Source organism: Cricetulus griseus, chromosome 2, assembly GCF_003668045.3.
Source record: "Cricetulus griseus strain 17A/GY chromosome 2, alternate assembly CriGri-PICRH-1.0, whole genome shotgun sequence".
NCBI classification, from domain to species: domain Eukaryota; kingdom Metazoa; phylum Chordata; class Mammalia; order Rodentia; family Cricetidae; genus Cricetulus; species Cricetulus griseus.
In genome coordinates this window covers 24407141-24425892 of record NC_048595.1, presented here as the reverse complement: position 1 = coordinate 24425892, position 18752 = coordinate 24407141, and the positions used below count along the sequence as shown (strand labels likewise).

Here is an 18752-nt window from a genome sequence, read left to right as displayed (position 1 = left end):
TCCAAATCCCAACTCTGATACCTCCAAGCTGTGAAGCAAAACACAAAAAAACAAAACAAACAAACAAACAAAAACACTGCATCACATTTGTCCTCTTTTTTTTTTTCAACAGTAAAATTCAGGAGACAGAGAAGAACCTACATCTCATGATGTTTTGAAGATTAAAGACAGCATGTAGGTAAAGCATGGATTCTGGATTCGAGCCACCTATTTTTCAATGCAGGATGCATGCCTTGACACTCACTAGTGGCAAAACCTTGGGCAAAGTGCTAACGCCTCTTTTGTACATGTGTGTTTGTGTGGGTAGGTGCACTGTGCATGCAGGTGCACATGCTTGTGGGGGCTGAGGTCAATATGAGTGTCTTTCATAGCGCATTCTCTGCCCTGTTAATTAAAGGTGGGGTCTGACGCTGAACCTGGAGCTCAAAGATTCAGCTAGGTTAGCTAACCCATGAGTTCTGGGAATCTGCCTGTCTTTGCCTCCCAACTCATTCCCCAATACTGGTGTTACATATGGCACTGAGACTCATGGCTTTTATATGGATGCTGGGAACCTGACCTCAGACCCTTACTGATCCTGTGGCAAGCACCTTATCAACTGAGCTGTTTCCCCTACACTTCTAACACGTCAGTTTCCTTGTCTGGAGGATGGGAATGATAATAGTGAAATCTTACTTTGCAGACTCATGAGAAAGAGATTGGCAAAGAATGTGAAGAGCCTATCGCCTTCCTAGCATTCGAAAATTTGAATGACTACTGGCTGTTATTTTGATTGAGAGAGCTATGAAACTTGGGCAAATTGGCAGTAGCTAGCATTTGGAAAGGAAGGGCTCGTTATGTTAGCTAGCGTTACATTTGGGGGAAATTCTACATCTTAGTTTTAATAACCCATTCCAAACTCCTTTGCTAGAATCTATACTCTGAAAACAAAGAAACTATATTCTGACTTACTTCTTAATATATCGCATGATTTCGTGTATGCAATGTGTTGGCATTAATTGGTTATTATTGGCATACCTTATTCAGTTGTCCCTGCAGCTCTATAAGGTTGGTATTGTTACCCCAACTTACGAAAGTGGTAGGGGCTTAGAGATATAAGTTAGCCTGCTCAATATCACATACACAGTAAGTGCCTAGGCTGAAATTCAAAGCCCTGAAACTCCAAATGTTTCCTTGCTGTCTGCCTGACCTTTCATGAGGAAGAAAGAGGCCGCAAGGAGAAGAGGACTCGGAGTAAGCGCTGGCACAGTAAGGAGGGGTACGGGGAATGACATATCAGAGAGAGTGTTGGTGGTGGAAAGACAGCTTTGCAGGGTCGGGTGAGACCTTCATCCAGGTCTGTCCAGGAGAGCAGAAACGGAGGTGGAGTACAGAAAGAAAGAGACACCAATAGGCCACAAGAGGGCAGCCCTCACCCTAAATCCAGCCTAGAACTGCATGTTGTCTCTTACTTAGCCTTTGTCTAATTAAAACCTAGAATTTTTATTACAAAAATGGAAAACTTAAAAAAAAAATCCCTGCCAGGCAGTGGTAACACACACCTTTAATCCCATCACTCAAGAGGCAGAGGCAGGCGGATCTCTGTGAGTTCGAAGCCAGCCTGATCTACAGAGCGAATGCCAGGATAGGCTCCAAAGCTACACAGAGAAACCCTGTCTCGAAAAAACAAACAAACAAACAAACAAAAATCCCCTAGAGGCCAAATCCCAGGCTAGTTCTGCCTTGGGTTCTGTCTGGTTTGGCAGCAATCTGCATATGCCTATCTGAATCTTTTTCCCTGGGTCAGAATTAGGCTCCAAGGATAAAGACGTCTACTTTCATCTTTGCTACAGAACCTGATCTCCAAACCTTCTGGGAGTAAAACACACTTCTAAAACACATTCTTCCAACATATGTGTATTTGCTTATAAACGATACACATATAGTGTACAGTAATATAAAACAATATTTTAATTTTTGGTCTTTAAAAATTCTTTTTGTTGTTTGCTTAGTTGTTTGTTCATTTGTTTAATTGGGGGTTTTGTTTTGTTTTGAATTTTGGTTTTTGTTTTGTTTTGGTTTGGCTTTTGGTTTTGGGTTTGATTTGGTTTCCAAGACAGGGTTTCCCTGTGTAACAGTTCTGGCTGTCCTGGAACTTGCTTTGTAGACCAGGCTGGCCTGGAACTACTCACAGAGCTCCATTTGCCTCTACGTCCTGAGTACTAGAGTTACAGGTGTGTGCCACCACTGCCAGACTATTTTTTAATTATGTTTATGTGTTGGTGTGGTTATGTAGTTATGAATGCCAATACCCTATGAGGCCAAAAGGGGGCGTCAGACCCCCTGGAGCTGGAGTTAGAGGTGGTTGTGAGCACCTTCCCCAAAGTAGGTGCTAGACTGCAAACTGGGGTCCTATTCAAGAACAGTATGGATTATTAATCACTGAGTATGGATTATTAATCCAGTCCTTCAATATGAAGCTTCTATTGAACACATGTGTAAAGAATTGATGTTTTTCTTGTTCCTTCCGTCATATTAATGCATTTAATCATCACAAAATACTGAGGGGGGTGTGGTGCTATCCTATTTTACAGACCAGGAAATGGGTGCAAAGAGTAAGTGACATACCAAAGCCATATAGTTAAAAAAGAGGGCAATCTAGCTTCAGAAAAAGGTGAGATTTTTAAGAAAAAAAGAGAGAAACATAGCTGGGCCAGATAATACACACACCCATTCTGGCACTTGAGATTAGGAGGCAAAAAGATTGGGAGTTATCCCCAAGTATTAGAGAGTCCCAAGGCCAGGCTGGGACAGGCAGAAGTAGGAGAGAGAGAAATATATTTTTCTTCCCAAACCCTGCTCCAGGCTGGAAGCTCAGCACAGGCTTTTGGAGAAAGTGATGGCTGAGCTGGATCTTAAAGGATGTTTAGCAGGTCCCAGAGGGAAAGATGTTGTCAGTAAAGAAGCAGTCTGTGCAAAGGCTCAGAGGCAAGGGTTCATGGTGCACTGGCTCCGTACGCTAGAGCATCCAGGGTGATAGTTCTGTTTGGAGGCTCAAGAGGATTATCTACAAGACCATATCTTCATGTTTTCACTGAAGGAGAAATGATCTGTCTGCTCCTAGATGGCATCCCAGCTTTGTGACCCTCAGCTGTCAACCTTTCTATCCTAGTTAGCTTTAACTTTCAACTTGACACAGCCTAAAGTCATCTAAGAGGAAAGCCTCAATTGAGAAATTGCCTAGAACAGATGGCCTGGGGCATGACTTGGGGGGGCGGGCTGTCTTGATTGTCAATTGGAGAACCAAGTCCACTATGGGCAATACCAAACCTAGGCAGTGGTCCTGAACCCTGTAAGAAAGCTAGCTGAGCATAAGCCAGCTAGCAAGCAGTACCCTCCATGGTTCTTAGTGAACGTCTTGGCTGTGAAGTGAGCTCCCTGGTTGGAGGTACTGCTGTGTGAGATAAAAGCAGGCCTGCCTTGACTTCCTCAACAAGAGTGTGACCTGGAATTGTAAGCACACCCCTCCCCCCCCAAAAAAATCCTTTCCTCCTTAAGTTAACTTTGTTGTTTTGTTTGGGTTTGATCTGGTTTTTCAAGACAGAGTTTGCTTTGGATCCTGTTCTGGAACTCACTCTGTAGACCACACTGGCCTCAAACTCACAGAGATCCTCCTGCCTCTGCCTCCCAAGTGCTGGGATTAAAGGTTCGCACTACCACAGCCTGACCCTTAAGTTGATTTTGGTCCGGGTGTCTGATCACAGTAACAGAAGTGAAATTAACACATCTTCTATGTCCCTGTATACAAAAGGACCCATTGGCCTTCTTGAAGATCAGGTTGAACTTGGCCTGGTCCCAAGTCCCAAGCCTTATCTTCTTCCCAACCTGCCCCACCTCTATTTGCCCTTTGACACTCTGCCTCTTGCATTTCCACTAAATAAAAAAATCAACCAACCCATCATTTCTCAGATTTAGCCAGTTTACTGAGGTTTTTAGAGATCATAGGATGTCACATACCCCATGGGCATCTGACATCTCTCAGCTTTCCTCATTCAACCCCAGCCCTCCCCCTGCCCCAATCTATGTTGCCAGCATGTGGATTCCTGCACCTGCCAAAGCTGACTCCATGCTGTCAGCCCCACTGTGCCCCTTCCCACAAACACACTGACTCCCTGCCAGTCTAGCTTGCTTCTCCTACCCCCACCCTAAAATCCACATGTGCCACCCTACTCCAACCCCGGCTGCCCTAGCCTGCTCTTCAGCCAAGCCCAGAAGCCAGCCTTTCTTTCGTCTTCCTCAGGCCACAAGCAGTAGTCTCCTCGTCGAAGCAACCGAGCCAGTCTGTGGTAGCTGGGGAGCTGGTGTCGGGAAATGGGTTCCAGGAAGGCTAGCAGCAACACTGGGGGGAAGGGAGCAGCCAGGAAGAGAGAGGTGGCCAAGTGGAGCTCCAGGCGGCAGCGAGGATTACACAGGGCCTGGCCACTCAGCACACAGAGTACCACACGGCTGCTCACCATGCTGTCTACCACATTTTCAACTACATCCTTACCAGGCTCAAAGTCTCGGTCAGGGAGACAGAGGCGTAGGCCAGGGCCAGCTGGAAGGAAGCCCTCCAGAGTGGGCAGAAGTTCCTCTATTACCCAGCCCTGGTCTTGCCTGCAATGGGACACAAATACATCAAAAAGGAACCTCTTTCCTTCATCCCCCTGACCCCTCCGACCCTGGAGCCAAACCCTGAATAAGGCCTGCAGGAAGGGGATCCATAAGTTCCTGGCTTCTTGGAGGAGTGGCAAGGTAATTAGCAGAAACACCAAAGAAGAGCTGGCTAAAAAGAGTTTTAGCTCCAAAGACTGGGGACAGTGGTCCCATAGAAAGGAGAAGAGGGAATGCTTGGCAGGGCCCTCCTCTTCTGCTAGACATAACTTATTATTTGGCATGTATATGTATGTTTTAGTGGACTGCTTAACCCACGGTTCCATCCACGCATTGGCACACTGGCAAGCCAAGTTTGACTGCAGAATGTATATATACTGGGGCATCTGAGGGCTGTACTCCCTCAGACTGTCATGCAGGACCAAGTCTTTCTCATTGTCTAGCACTAAAACCCGGAGACTGCCCAGGCGCTGGAAAGCTGCAGCCGACAGTGACTTGAGCCCTGTGCGGGACAGCTGTAGTGCCCGGAGCTGCGGAAGCTCACCCACTAGTTCCTCCAGCTGCACTGAACGGGGCTGGATTATAGATTGAAGGGCCTCCAGCTTCAGCTCCTGTAGGCTGGGCAGCCCAGTGATAAGACAGGGTCTGAAATTGCTTCCAGCACCCCAGATCTTCAAGGTCTGAAGTTTGGGGAGCTGCCAGGGGAAAATGTTGGGGTTGTCCTGGGAGCAGAAGGCCTCCAAGCTATTCTGGAGCAGGGAAAGTTGCTGAAGAGCAGGGAAGACTCCAGAGGCATTCTGGACCTCCAGCCTCAGGCCCTGGCCTACTATAGTCAAGTTCTCCAAGAAAGGAAAGACTCTCGGGGACAGCCCCCAGTGCTTCCTTCCTGAGGCTCCATGAAGCTCTAAGCTGGTCAGATACATGGGCAGGGACAATACTGTCAGAGCAGGGGCAGAGGGAAGCTTCAGTCTCAAGGTGCGCAGGCTCTTTGATTCCCAGAAGCCAGGGTCTGGGCTCAGTGATAATTGGGTGTCTAGCAGGCTAAGGGTGGTCAGTGCAGGCAGAGCAGCCAACCAGTTCTTACCCAGGTTAAGCAGGGGATTTTTATCCAAATTCAAGGTCTCTAGTTGCTGTAGACCCTGGAACAGCTGCCTCTCCAGGGAAAGCAACTGGTTGTCCTGAAGCAGCAGCTCCCGTAAGTGTGGTAAACAGGAGAAGGTGTCTGGAGGCAGGGTGCTCAGCCCATTGCCTGCCAGATCCAGAGTCATCAGTCCTGACACGTCTCCGGTCTCATTCATGCACAGCGTTTTGCTCTGCAGTTGGTTTCCAGCCAGATTCAGTCTCTGAAGCCTAGGCATGGCAGCCAAGAACCCTGGTGGCAGCTTAGTCAGGCCTGTGCTTTGAAGATGCAAGGTCTTCAGGCTGTGGAAGGAAGCCAGGGCCTCCTGAGATATATATCCTATCTTGTTATTCCCCACATTCAGCTCCTGCAGCTCAAAGTGGGCAACAGCCTCAGCAGGCAGTTCAGCCATGGCAGTCAACTTTGCAGACAGGACGTTCAGTTTCTGAAGTCCCAGGGCCCTCACTCTGGATGCCTCCAGACGTGTTTGGTCCAGGTTCAGAGTCTCCAGCTGGAGACCCTGGAGGGATCCAGGCCTAGCCATCTTCAGCCCCCGGTTGAATGACAGATCCAACATATGCAGGCTCCATGGATCCCTGGAAGAGGAGCCTTGCACCAAATCTGGAAACATGCCAGCCAGCTCCCCGACATCCTGAAGGCAACTGAACACGACATCCAGCCTTTGCAGACTGCGAGGCAGTTGGATACCTGTCTTCTTGTCCAAGCAGGGGCCCGAGATATGGAGTCTCTGGAGGGAAATCAGGTCACCAAAGGCATCAGGAGGTATAAAGAGGGATTGCTTCCCAAAAGGACCGTCTAGAAAAGAGAGTTTCTGCAACTGTCCCAAGCCTCGGAGAGCTCCTGGAAGGAGTCGGGTGAGATGCAGATTCAGCCCCAGGATCTTGAGTCCTGGAAAAGCAGAGAAAGCATCCGGAGGCAGAGAAGACACAGAACCACTGAGGCAGAGCCCCTCCACAGTCTGAGGCACAGCTGCCAAGGTCTCTGTCAGGTTGGTCACTGAGTTGCATGTGGCAAGGAAGGACAGCTGGAACACTGGGCAGAGTGCGAAGTAGCGAGAGACCAGGGGCAGTTGGGAGCCTTCAGTCAGTAGGCATTTGGAAGTGGTCCACCCTGTTACGAGAGGCAGGGAAAGGAGTAGGCCAGGCAGTAGCACGTGCCAGCCCATATCAACACCAGCAGAATTAGAGCAGGGAAGAACCCGACTCCCGCCCAGGCACTCACAGTAAGGGCAGGATAGTCATCCACTTCTGAGAACCTGCAAGGTCTGAGAACATAGACAAAGGGCCTCAGGGCCTTCTGCTGTGGAAGTGAGTGGGAAGCTAGGAGGAAGTGAGGAACCAGACTCAGAGACACTGTACTGAGGCTCCAAGGGGCAGGGAAAGGAAAGGAGGGTGAATTGGGACCTGGTCTCACTTCTCTATTAGGAGAAAACCAATAGAGTTTCTTTTCTTCTTGTTATTTTCACTCTTACATATGGTCTCACACAGTCCATGCTGTCCGGGAACTCAATGTGTAGAGAATCCTTTGAACTTGTGATCCTCTTGCCTCCACCATCCCCCCCACCCCCGTGCTGGGATTCCAGGTGTGCACCGTTATACCCAGTTCATGCAGCCCTGAGGTTAGAACCCAGGCTTTGGTGGTGCCAGACAAGCACTCTACCAACTTAGGGACATCCGTATCCCCCTGCAAGTAGAGTCTTTAAGCTCAAGATCTGGATCCAGTGAGGCTTTCACGGCGTTGTCCTGAGCAAGGCATCTCACCTCTTCTTGTTGTGTTCTTGCCCCTGTCCAGTAAGTGTACTAAGCCCCACTTTGTAGGATTGCTGCAAATGTAGGTTCAGATCAACATGAGCTTTTCTCCCCATCACTTTAATTATGGCTTCCTTTATTTACTGATGCCCTAGTTCTTAGATAAACACAAAAGGGATGTTCTGTAAGCAAAATAATACATCAACATGGTGCTGTCAAGGACATCTTATAGGCTCTGCAAGGAAAAAAATCCTCAAAGTCGCTTCACTCTGAGAGGACTGGGAGTGGGGAGGGCTCCACCTCTGCTTTCTCAGACTGGGGCAGGGAAGGAAAGTCCCCCAGCCTTGACCTTGACATGCACTGGCAGAACAGGGCTGGGACCCATGGGAGAACAGAAAGAGAAAGAGAGGAGCTCTGTGGTTACTTCAAACCATAAAGGAAGGCATTCAGCACAAGTCAACATCTGTTCATGATTTGAAAAACCTAGCAAACTCAGAGAAAGAAGAATCCTGTCGACTTCAAATGGTGTAGCTCTCCCAGGTCTACAAAAGAGTGTCATTCTCAGCGCCTTTGACCTAAAGCCGGGAATAGACCACTGCATTTCTGCTCAGCATTAGAATGGAGGCCAAAGAATGGCAGGACAGAGGTGAAAGTGATAAAATTAAAGGTATTTAAAAGGAGAAATGCCAAGGTCATCAGGGTGCTGTGCTGCCTGCTAGGGAAACCCAAGAATTCCAAAAAATAAAATTCATAAAATGAAGGATATTTAGCAGAGATGGTCAGTATTAGGCCCGGTTTCTTAAAATTCTTCTAATATGCCTGTGTCACTATAGAGAACAGAGAACACATTCAAATTAAGATGTCTCTCAAAATTTAATATGCAAAAAGACTGACCATGAGGGCTTAGGAGGCAGGCTTAGGGGGCACCAATGGGTTGATCAGGAGCTCAGGCATGTTTGCAATCATAAGAGCTATCACTTCTCCTAGAAAGGAAGGGGCCATAGTGACAGAACCCTGGAGGAGTTTTGAAGGGGTAGCTCCCTCCAGAAGTGCAATGGCACCTGGGATGACATAGAACAGGTGTCTAAGTGTGTAACCTAAATAAGAAAAGGCTCAGAGACAGATACCCAATAATGAAAGACCCAAATCTCTCTCAACTTCATGGCTCTGATCTTGTCCTTGAATGCTCCATAGACCCCCTCCATCACAGGGGGGATCCCTGTATGTAAATCCACCTTGGTAACTACCCTGAGCACTGAGAAAGATGGAGGACATCAGAGATGCTGGCAACAGAGGATTGGAAAACATAATCCCAGTGCCCAGGAGGCTGAGGCAGGAGGATCACAAATATGAGGCCACCCTGTAGTACATAGTGAGTTCCTGGTTAGCCTGAGATAAATACAAAGACCATGACTGAAATGGCCAGGGAGAGAGAGAGGAGGGGAAGAGAGGAGGAAAGGACAAAAGCTGAAGATAAGTAAGCAATGCCACAAAGTTAGAAAAGAAACAGTCAAAAACCACAAACAAACAAACAAACAAACACTTCCCCCATTTATGCAGTAACCCACAAGAAACTTGACCTCCGTCATAAACACCTGTCAAACTGGATTAAACACATGGAACAAATGCTTCCAGATATGAGGGCTTAGTCTTAGGGCATTTGTATTGCCACATCAAACAATACCACAAACCTGGAGAAGGTATGGAGTGTGTGTGTGTGTGTGTGTGTGTGTGTGTGTGTGTGTGTGTGTGTGTGTCTGTCTGTCTGTCTGTCTGTCTGTCTGTCTAAGGACTCATACCTTATAATAACTTCAAATAACCCATAGATCAAAAAAGGAAGCATACTGAAAATCAGGAAACACTTCAATAATGAAAATCCTACACAGTGAAGCCTGTTGGCTAAAGCTAAAGCAGTATCCACAGGGGAGATATCCACCCTTAAATGTCTGTGTTTGAAGATCAACACCAAGTCTACAGACACTCCACGAGAACACGCCCAGTCTCATCTGGAAACCAGAATCAAAAATTGCAAAGTCAGGACCTAGGCAACATCCTCAAAAAGTTAGAAAAGGAACAAGTAAAGAAGATTCCCACTTCCCATGGTGCAGTAACACACCCTCACCATGGGTACACCGCAAACTGTACCCAAGACATCAAACAACTTCTTCCAGATAGTGGACTCTGTCTCTAGGGTGTGTATGTTGCCTCAGCAGATACCACAGACCAAGTAGTACTTTAAAATGAACAGGAATTTGGGAGCAGGACATGGAAGGAAGGAAGGAAGGAAGGAAGGAAGGAAGGAAGGAAGGAAGGAAGGAAGGAAGGAAGGAAATGAAAGGATTAAGCAAAGTACAGTAATAGATATGTGCATATATAATGAAACTCATTATTCTGTATGTTAACAAAACAGAACACTTCAAAATCACCTCGAGGGCTGGAGAGATGGCTCAGAGGTTAAGAGCACTGGCTGCTCCTCCAGAGGTCCTGAGTTCAATTCCCAGCAACCACAAGGTCGCTCACAACCATCTATAATAAGATCTGGTGCCCTCTTCTGGTGTGTATGCATACATGCAGGCAGAACACTATACATAATAAATAAATCTTTAAAAAAAAAGACCACTCTGGAAGTCAGTATGGCAACTCCTCAAGAAAATGGGAATCAGTCTACCACAAGATCCAGCAATTCCTCTCTTGGGTATATACCCAAATAATGCACATTCATACAACAAGGACATATGTTCAACCATGTTCATAGCAGCGTTGTTTGTAATAGCCAGAACCTGGAAGCAACCTAGATGCCCTCAACTGAAGAATGGATAGAGAAAATGTGGTACATTTATACAATGGAGTACTTACTACTCAGCAGAAAAAAGCAACGGAATCTTGAAATTTGCAGGCAAATGGATGGAACTAGAAGAAACCATCCTGAGTGAGGTAACCCGGTCACAGAAAGACAAACATGGTATTTACTCACTCATATATGAATTTTAGACATAGAACAAAGGATTACCAGCCTACAATCTTCTTCACCAAAGGAACTAGGAAACAAAAAGGACTATAAGAGAAAAATGCATAGACCCCAGAGAATGGGAAGGGCCAGGATCTCCTAAGCTAATTGGGAGGATAGGGGAGAGGGAGCTGGCAGAATGTGAGGAGGAGGAGAGGAGGGAGGAGGAGAAGATGGAGGAACAGATGGGTTGGGTTGGAGGAGGAATGGAGGAGAGCGGGATGAGAGATATCATATCAGAGGGAGCCATTATAGGTCCGAGGAGAGATCTGGCACTAGGGAGATTTCCGGAGATCTACAAGGATGACACCAAGTGACAATCTAGGCAATGGCGGAGAGGATACCCTAAATGCCCTTCCCCTATAATGAGTCTGATGACTACTTTGTGTGCCATCCTAGAGCCCTCATCCAGTGGCTGATGGAAGCAGAGTCAGACACCCACAGCTATACGCTGAACTCTGGACCAGTTGCAGAGAGGGAGGAATGAGGATCAAGGGGGTCGGGACCAGGCTGGTGAATCCCAGAGAGACAGCTGGCCTGAGCAAGGGGGAGCACATGGACACCAGACTGCTGTCTGGGAGGCCATCACGGGACTGATCCAGACCCCTGAAAGTGGATGTCAACGGGGAGGCTTCAGCACCTTTTGGGGCCTCTGGTAGTGGATCAGTGTTTTTCCCTGGTGTAAGAGGGGACTTTGGGAGCCCATCCCACGTGAGGGGATGCTCTCTGGGCCTGGACACATGGGAGAGGGCCTGGGCCCTGCCCAGGATGATGTGGAATTTGGGGAGCCCCGTGGAAGGCCCTGCTCTCGGTGGGGAGCAGAGGGGGGCTGGTGGGTTGGGGGGAGGGGAGGAGAGGAGAGGGAGAAGGAATTGGCATGTGAAATTCTAACTTTGTAAAAATTAAATTAAAAAAAATCACCTTGATAACTAATCTTAGTTATCAACTTGAAAAGCCTGGGAAGTAGACCATCAACTGAGAATTGCTTCCATCAGACTGGCCTGTGTACATGTCTGGAAGGCATGTTCTTGGCTGCTAATTGATGGTCCGTACCATCCCTAGGCAGATGGTCCTGAGTTATATAAGAAAGGTGGCCCAACATGAGCCAGGGAGCAAGCCAGCAAGCAGCATTCCTCCATGGTTCCTGCTCTGCTCCTGCTTGACTTCCTGTCCTGACTTTCCTCAGCGATGGATTGTGACCTGGAAGCGTAAGATGAAATAAACACTTTTCTCACCAAGTTGTTTTGGGTCATGGTGTTTATTGCAGCAACAGAGAAGCAAACTAGAACAATCACAGTGTCCAAAAAAGAGTATCTAGTAATTAGCTAGAATGGTTATTTAAAATTGTTTTATGTATTGAAAAACAAAAGGCAATTTATCTCATTAAGTCCAAATGCTGGGAACATCTGGAATCTAGAGAGGACATCAGCAGATTTGGCTGTCTGGTGAGGGCTGTTCTCTGCTTTCAAAATGGCACCTGCATCTGCCTTTTGCCCCAAAGCAGGCACACAATGGTAGAAGGGCAAACTGGCTGGACCTTGTATAAACCTTCATTTGCAAGAGTCTTAATCCCAATTACAAAGGTGGAGCCTTTAGGGTTCTAAAGCCCTACTTGATAACACATTGTCAGCATCTGAATTCTGAAGAGGACATGTAAAAAGCATGGTTATGGCAGTCAAGAATGATGATTCCCAAGACAAGGGAACAAGAGAGGCAAGCTCTTGTTACCAGTTATCAGGAGTTACCAGGACTTCCTACCTATTGACATTTACTGAAGGCCAGCACAAGGAGCAAGAGAGAAGCCAAGCCAACCACACCTTTCTTACTGAACCAAGAAACAAATCACCAGTCAGGACAACTGCTGCCTATGGGGGCAGAAACAGGATAGAACTGCCAGGGAAAGGATGAGTTCTAGAGCCGCATAGGGTTCCTTTGGGACCGAACACTAAATTGAATGTTTAGAATGAAACTCCACAGGCTAAAGTAGAGCATAACTGTTGGGGAGCTGTGAAAACAGTCACTGTTGGGGAGCCATGAGAACAGTATTAACTGTTGGAGAGTTGTGAGAACCTCCAGAGCTCCTGCAAGGCTGGGAGATGCTTATGTGTGACAACCCAAAGTAAGTACGTGGTTTAAAACCCAGAGAATTCTATTGAGAATAAATGATTCCAAGGTCACAGCTTAGCAATAGGGTTTGTGATGGCTATTCTTGATTGTCAAGTTGATTACTTCTAGAATTAACTAAAATCCAAAAACAGAGGGCACAGCAGTGAGGGATTTCATTTAATTTGAAGTAGGAAGACACAAGCCATATGATGCCATAAATTCCTGGTTTAAAATGGAAGAGAGGAGTCTGGCATTGGTTGTCCACACCTTTAATCCCAGTACTCAGGAGGCAGAGGCAGGCGGATCTCTGTGAGTTCTAGGCCAGCCTGGTCTACAGAATGAGTTCCAGGACAGCCAGAGCTACACAGAGAAACCCTGTCTCAAAAAAAAAAAAAAAAAAAAAAAAGAAAGAAAGAAAAAGAAAAAAGAAAAGAAAGAAGAAAGAAAAAGGAAGAGATGTTGGAATACTAAGCATGTTTCTGTGTGTGATGTGTCTCCCTCCCACCCTCTCCTGCATTTTTACAATGGACCTGAAGCAAGATGGAAAGACAGGAAATTTGGGGAACATGAGATCACACTACAATTCAGTGGAAACCTCTTGTCAGCAGGAAAGCAAGGAAGCAAGGAGAGAAGCAACATTTCCAACTGCTCGAGGCCTTCCTTCCCTTCTGGGGTTTTCTAGCCATCTCGAGAAACTTGCTTACCATGATTCCTGGCTTTATCTTCTCTGACATCTACGACATCGTTGAAGCCACTTCACTTATCTCTGTTATTAAAAGGGACAGAGGGAGAAGAGAAGGATAAGGTACCTTGGTAAGCTGTAGAACTCTGATAGTTACAAAAAGTGGCAGATCCGGCCAAGGCTAAAACAATTGCAGCCGTTCCCAGAGGAGCCTCAGTTACTCTTGGGTGTGTTTTACTCTCTGTAATTCTCTCTTGAGCCCCCACCCACACTGTGAATGTCTTACCTTTTCCCACTCTCTCTTGGGAAGCAACACACACTTGGCCTTTTCTTTCTTCTGGCGCCTCTTTTCTCCTTACCCCTCACAATTAAGCCTATATTAAGACGGTTCCTACAAAACCACTAATCTGCTTCAGTCTGGCCAGGCCTCCAATGCTGCTTCTGTGTCAAAGCCACAATTCTTAGATCAGCCTGGGTCCCTTCAAGGGTGAGGGGACTTCCTGGGCTTCTGAGGGTGACAACATAGAGCTGGTGTCCCATGATTGCTGACAGCCCTCGAAGTCAATCCATCGGCAAAGACATTGGGAAATACATGCGCTTGCTATCACTTCTGAGAGCTGCTGCCAGGTTTGAAATGGCCCTGGTTTCAGTGACAGTAACACTTCCAGAAGTTTCATTTCATTTAAAACATTTTCCCATTATGTTCATATTTTCCTTTAGATCTTCAAGCATACTTAAAATATTTATATGAGATAGGTTGCCATTAACTCCATCATCTCCATCATTCCTTGGTGTGTTTATATTGATCAAATATTTTTTTCTGTCAATCACTATGTCAACCAAGATTCAGTCAACAAGCCAAGCAAACAGAGCCTCTGGCTACTCAAAATCATCTACCAAAATAAGGATCTTGATCGTCACATTAATAAATTCAATCCAATCCAAAATTACACGATCAAATCCTTGGTCTAGCACTCTCAGAGTCTGTTCCCATAAGCACCAACATTTTGCCAATGAATCACCGTTTTGTTTTTGTTGGTTTTTTTTTTTTTTATCTCTTTTTGCCTCTCTTCCTAGGTTTGAATTTGTAGTAATTGCTTTAAATACCAAATGATGCATCTCTAGTTCTAAATCCCTGGTCTCTTAAAATGTTTCCTCCTCTCCATTCCCCTTTGCCTTCCCTCCCTCTCCCCTCCCTCTCCCCTCCCTCTCCCCTCCCTCTCCCCTCCCTCTCCCCTCCCTCTCCATTCCCTGTCCCTTCCTCCCACTGCTCTTCTCAGATCCCTTCCTCGACTCCACATTCCAAGCAAACTGTTGCCTGAAGACCGTATCTTCTAGCTTCCATGTAAGAGGTTAAAAGAGAAGCAAAGGCACTGGGATGTGTCTTCCCCTCCTTCTCTGCTTTGGTGGAATTTCTAGCTATTTCTGAAACTTGCCACAGCTCTAAATCCCACAGGACAGATATGTCTTGGAGCCAGCATCCCCAGATCTGAACTTTGAACTGCAGCCATGCTAGCACTTCCCTTGGTCCCTGCCTCTGCATACAATAGATGAATCTTCAATCACAGCCATTAAAGGTGCACACTTAAACTCGGGAGTTTGAGTATGAGTTTGTACAGTGTGGTTATGGCATCCATGTCATCTCCTGTTCCTCTGGTTCCCATGCCATCCATACTTCTATATAGCAATGACCCCTGGGGGCTGGAGAGATGGCTCAGAGGTTAAGATCACTGGCTGCTCTTTCAAAGGACCTGGGTTCAATTTCCAGCACCCATATAGCAGCTCACAACTGTCTATAACTCTGGTTTCAGGGGATCTGATACCTTGCATACCAATGCAAATAAAATAAAGTTAATAAGTAGCTTTTGAAAGAAAGAAAAGAAAGAAAGAAACAAAGAAAGAAAGAAAGAAAGAAAGAAAGAAAGAAAGAAAGAAAGAAAGAAAGAAAGAAAGAACGAACCCCTGGGCCTTAGATCCTTGCTTGTAATGGGCACTTCATTCTGAGTGTCTAGAAGTTCTAATGTTTTCACCAAAATATTCTTAATCCACTAGAGCACACATCTGAAAGCTGAGTTTTCACTGTCTTTGGTCCCAGCAAACCCTGAGAGTCAATTCTCAGATTGTTGTTGACAGTCAGTCATTCCGTGTGCAGTCTCATCTCAGCATTGTTTTGATTGCATGCTGCAGACTCTGACTCTGGCTCATTAAAGCAGGAAAGAAACGTTTAAACACTGGATAATGGTTAACTTGTGGGATCTTCAGGGACAACGGGAACCAGACTTAGTGGCCATACACCAGAAACAGACCCACAGGGATACCACTTCTGCTGCTGCTGTTGTGTGTGGTTAGTGGCTGGCTTCCTCAGTCTCCCAGACATTAGACATGCGGGCTGCTGCCAGAATAGAAGCCAGATAGAGCTGCCTTTTGCTTCTTAAACCAATTGCCAAATACAGAGTCTGCTGTTGAGTCTTGCCTTACAATTTGAAGTGTGAGGCACCCCAGGTTGTCAAATACTAGTCCATGGTACCCACTACAGCTCAAGAGGGGTGAAGAAGGCAGGTGTCCAGACCCTGCCTCCCTCCCTCCCTAGGGGTGGGGGAGTCCTCCTCCCTAAAAGGAAAGAGAGAAAACTGTGTTGGTGGAGTGCCAAAGCTTGGTAGCCAGTAGCCTGTGTGAACTGTATTGAATTCAGGGTCCTTGCCTGGAGCACATGGTTAATTACAATGTTCTTCCACAGACTCGACGTTTCCTTCCATGCAAAGGAACCGCCTTCAGGAAGACCCTCCTGGCTTGCTGTCTCCTTCCTTTTTCAGGGAGGAAATGGGACTTACATTAATGATGAGTTTGAAGAAACTGTGGGCACGCCCCCTCTGCCTTCCTCTTTCCTTTCCATTTGAGAGTATACACCTTGATCTGCTGCTCCGTGTTCTGGTTTTTATCAAGAATGGATTGCAAATGGAAAAACCAACAAATCCTCTTCACTTTTTTCAGCCAGAAGGATAAAACTAATTCTGGGCTTCACTAGCAGAAAGCCCGTATGTCAGCAGCTCAAGTCACCGGATCCGGTGTCAGCAGCTGATGCTTACCTAGCTCCACCAATTGTGGATGGGAAAGGAGCCACCTTGACCCTCTAACTTCATTAGTGTCACATAGCTAAAGGTACCACAGCCTTTGTGCTTATGCAGCCCACAGCCTAGTGGGAGAGAGAGGTGTAAGAGACCAGAATAATATATGTTCGCATTTCTGTGCAGAGCATTTACATAAAGAATTCAAAGCCGAGGCTGGAGAGATGGCTCAGGGGTCAAGAGCACATGCTGTTCTTGCAGAGATGGAACTGTGTTCAGTTCCCAGCATTTACAATGATGGCTCACAACCATCAGAAATACCAGTTCCAGGAGCTCCAACACCCTCCTCTGACCTCCAAGGGCACCAGGCACACAAGTGGTGCATACACATACTTGCTGGTAAAACACTCCTACACATAAAATAAAATAATATAAATCTAAAAAAGTAAAGAACTCAAAACTGTAACTGTAGCCCTTACCTTTCTGGTAGTGGAAAAAAAAAAAAAAAAACAGCTGAGATCAGAATCTAGTCTGTGGGTAGGTTGGATGGGGTTGGTACATTGGTGGCAACAAGCAGCCTTTTGCCTCTAACTATAGGAAATTAAAGTCTTAAAGATCCCAGAGGACCCCTCCCTCACCACTCTTGCCTGCTTATTAAAAGTGAAAAGACTGGAATTTGCAGACAAGTGGAAAGGAAGGAAATGCCAGAATTGAGATTGCCTCAGTTTCCCTCTGTTGTAGGAGATGGAAGATAAATTTGCTTTATCCTGATCTCCCAAGTGCACAGAAGAATGGGGAGGGAAAGACCGCATTTGATGTGAAAGTCTTTGAGATTCCTGTCTATGCCTCTTTCTCCCCCAGAGATCTCGGAGACTAAGCCGGAAGGCGGTGACACACACCTTTAATCCCAGCACAGAGGCAGGTGGATCTCTGGGAGTTCAAGGTCAGCCTGCACTAAAGAGTGAGTTCCAGGACAGCCATAACTACACAATGAGGCCCTGTCTCAAAACACCAAAAGAAAAAAAGAGAAAAAAATCTCAGAGACTTAAAGACATCCTGATAAGCCTTTTGAATAACACAGCCAGAAGTGTTTTATATTGCATAATTCCCCTATGTAACCAGCCAGAGTTCCTTTTATTCATAGACATAACCAACATTTGTTGAGAACGTATTATGTGCCATCCCTCCCCTCCCCTCCCCCACCCACTTCGAAATGTTGGGGATCAAAATGAGGACTTTCCCACAGGCAAGTGCTGTACCACGGAGTACAGTCCCATGCCTGTTATGCTTTCTTACTCCTCGGGATTCGCTGTCTGTAAGCTCCTCCCCCACCCCGCCTCCAGATGAAGACCTACTGCCCAAGGAAGTTCAGTGACCTCCACGGTCTCCAAGATAGTTTCTTTCTCTACAGAAGGCTGGAAAGCCTTGGTTTTCACCTCCCCATTTGCACTCCCAGGGGACGGGAATTGGACAATGGATCTCTTCTTGTTTCCCACGTTGTGTTTTGGTGTCTTCACTAGCAAAGTCCCAAACATCCCAGGGGAAGAGGTATTTCTTGCTTCTTGATAGTTCAGACATCACCAGGATAGACAGAGGAGTCCAGACAAGTGTCTGGGGAGGAATTTTCGCTGATCTGCAGAAGGCATGGGAATGACCTCCAGAGAACAGGACTCCAGAACAGAGATCTCGGCAGACCAGTGGGAGGCGGTAACACCGGCCTGCACTGTGGGGAAGCGAAAGAGGGTTTTTGGTTTTGTTTTGTTTGGGGAGGTGTTTGTTTTGTTTTCTTTTTGGTCTGGAAACAAATTAGGAGTGCCCTAGCGGTATTAACTGGGGGGGAAGTGGTACTATTTCATGGAAGTTTAAATCAGCTGGAAGTAGGTGTATCTGGGGGAGGTAGGAACCAGGAGGGGCCCATGGACTATACAGCAGAGTAACTGACCTGGTAGGAAAAAGGTCTCTAGAGACACTAGTGCCCTCCCTTCATCTTTAGACTGTTGGCACAAGGGACCCCCCACCAAGGAACTGAAATTTCCCAAGGGATCTCAAGCTGGGACAGTGGAATAGTCGAAGTTTGTCTCTTGGGAAGAGATTTCACATAGTTCTGGGAACTTGGCATACCATCCTTGGAAGGCAGACTAAAGCTGAAATAATGTTGGGTTTAATGATGGGCGGGGCCACACTTTTATGGGGTCTACTTAGCTATGCATACCTCTTGCCATCTCTTTAAACCTAAGCCTCATGTAAGGACCTTAAAGCTGGACTTGTGGGGACACTGGATCCCTTTGTTCCTTTTCTCAGTGTGGCCACATTTAAGGCTGAAGAGATGATTCAGCCATGTCTCCATATATGGCACTTGCAGAGGACCTGA

General features: G+C 46.5%; 1 protein-coding gene across 1 annotated transcript; it reads right to left on the bottom strand.

Annotated features, from left to right (window-relative positions):
- Positions 1 to 4157: 4157 nt before the first annotated feature.
- On the bottom strand, positions 4158 to 7121 carry LOC100755844 (toll-like receptor 12). The gene has a single exon (XM_027399348.2). It carries the CDS (start codon positions 6936 to 6938, stop codon positions 4206 to 4208), a length of 2733 nt encoding a protein of 910 aa, XP_027255149.1. The 5' UTR covers positions 6939 to 7121; the 3' UTR covers positions 4158 to 4205.
- Between the last annotated feature and the right edge of the window lie 11631 nt (positions 7122 to 18752).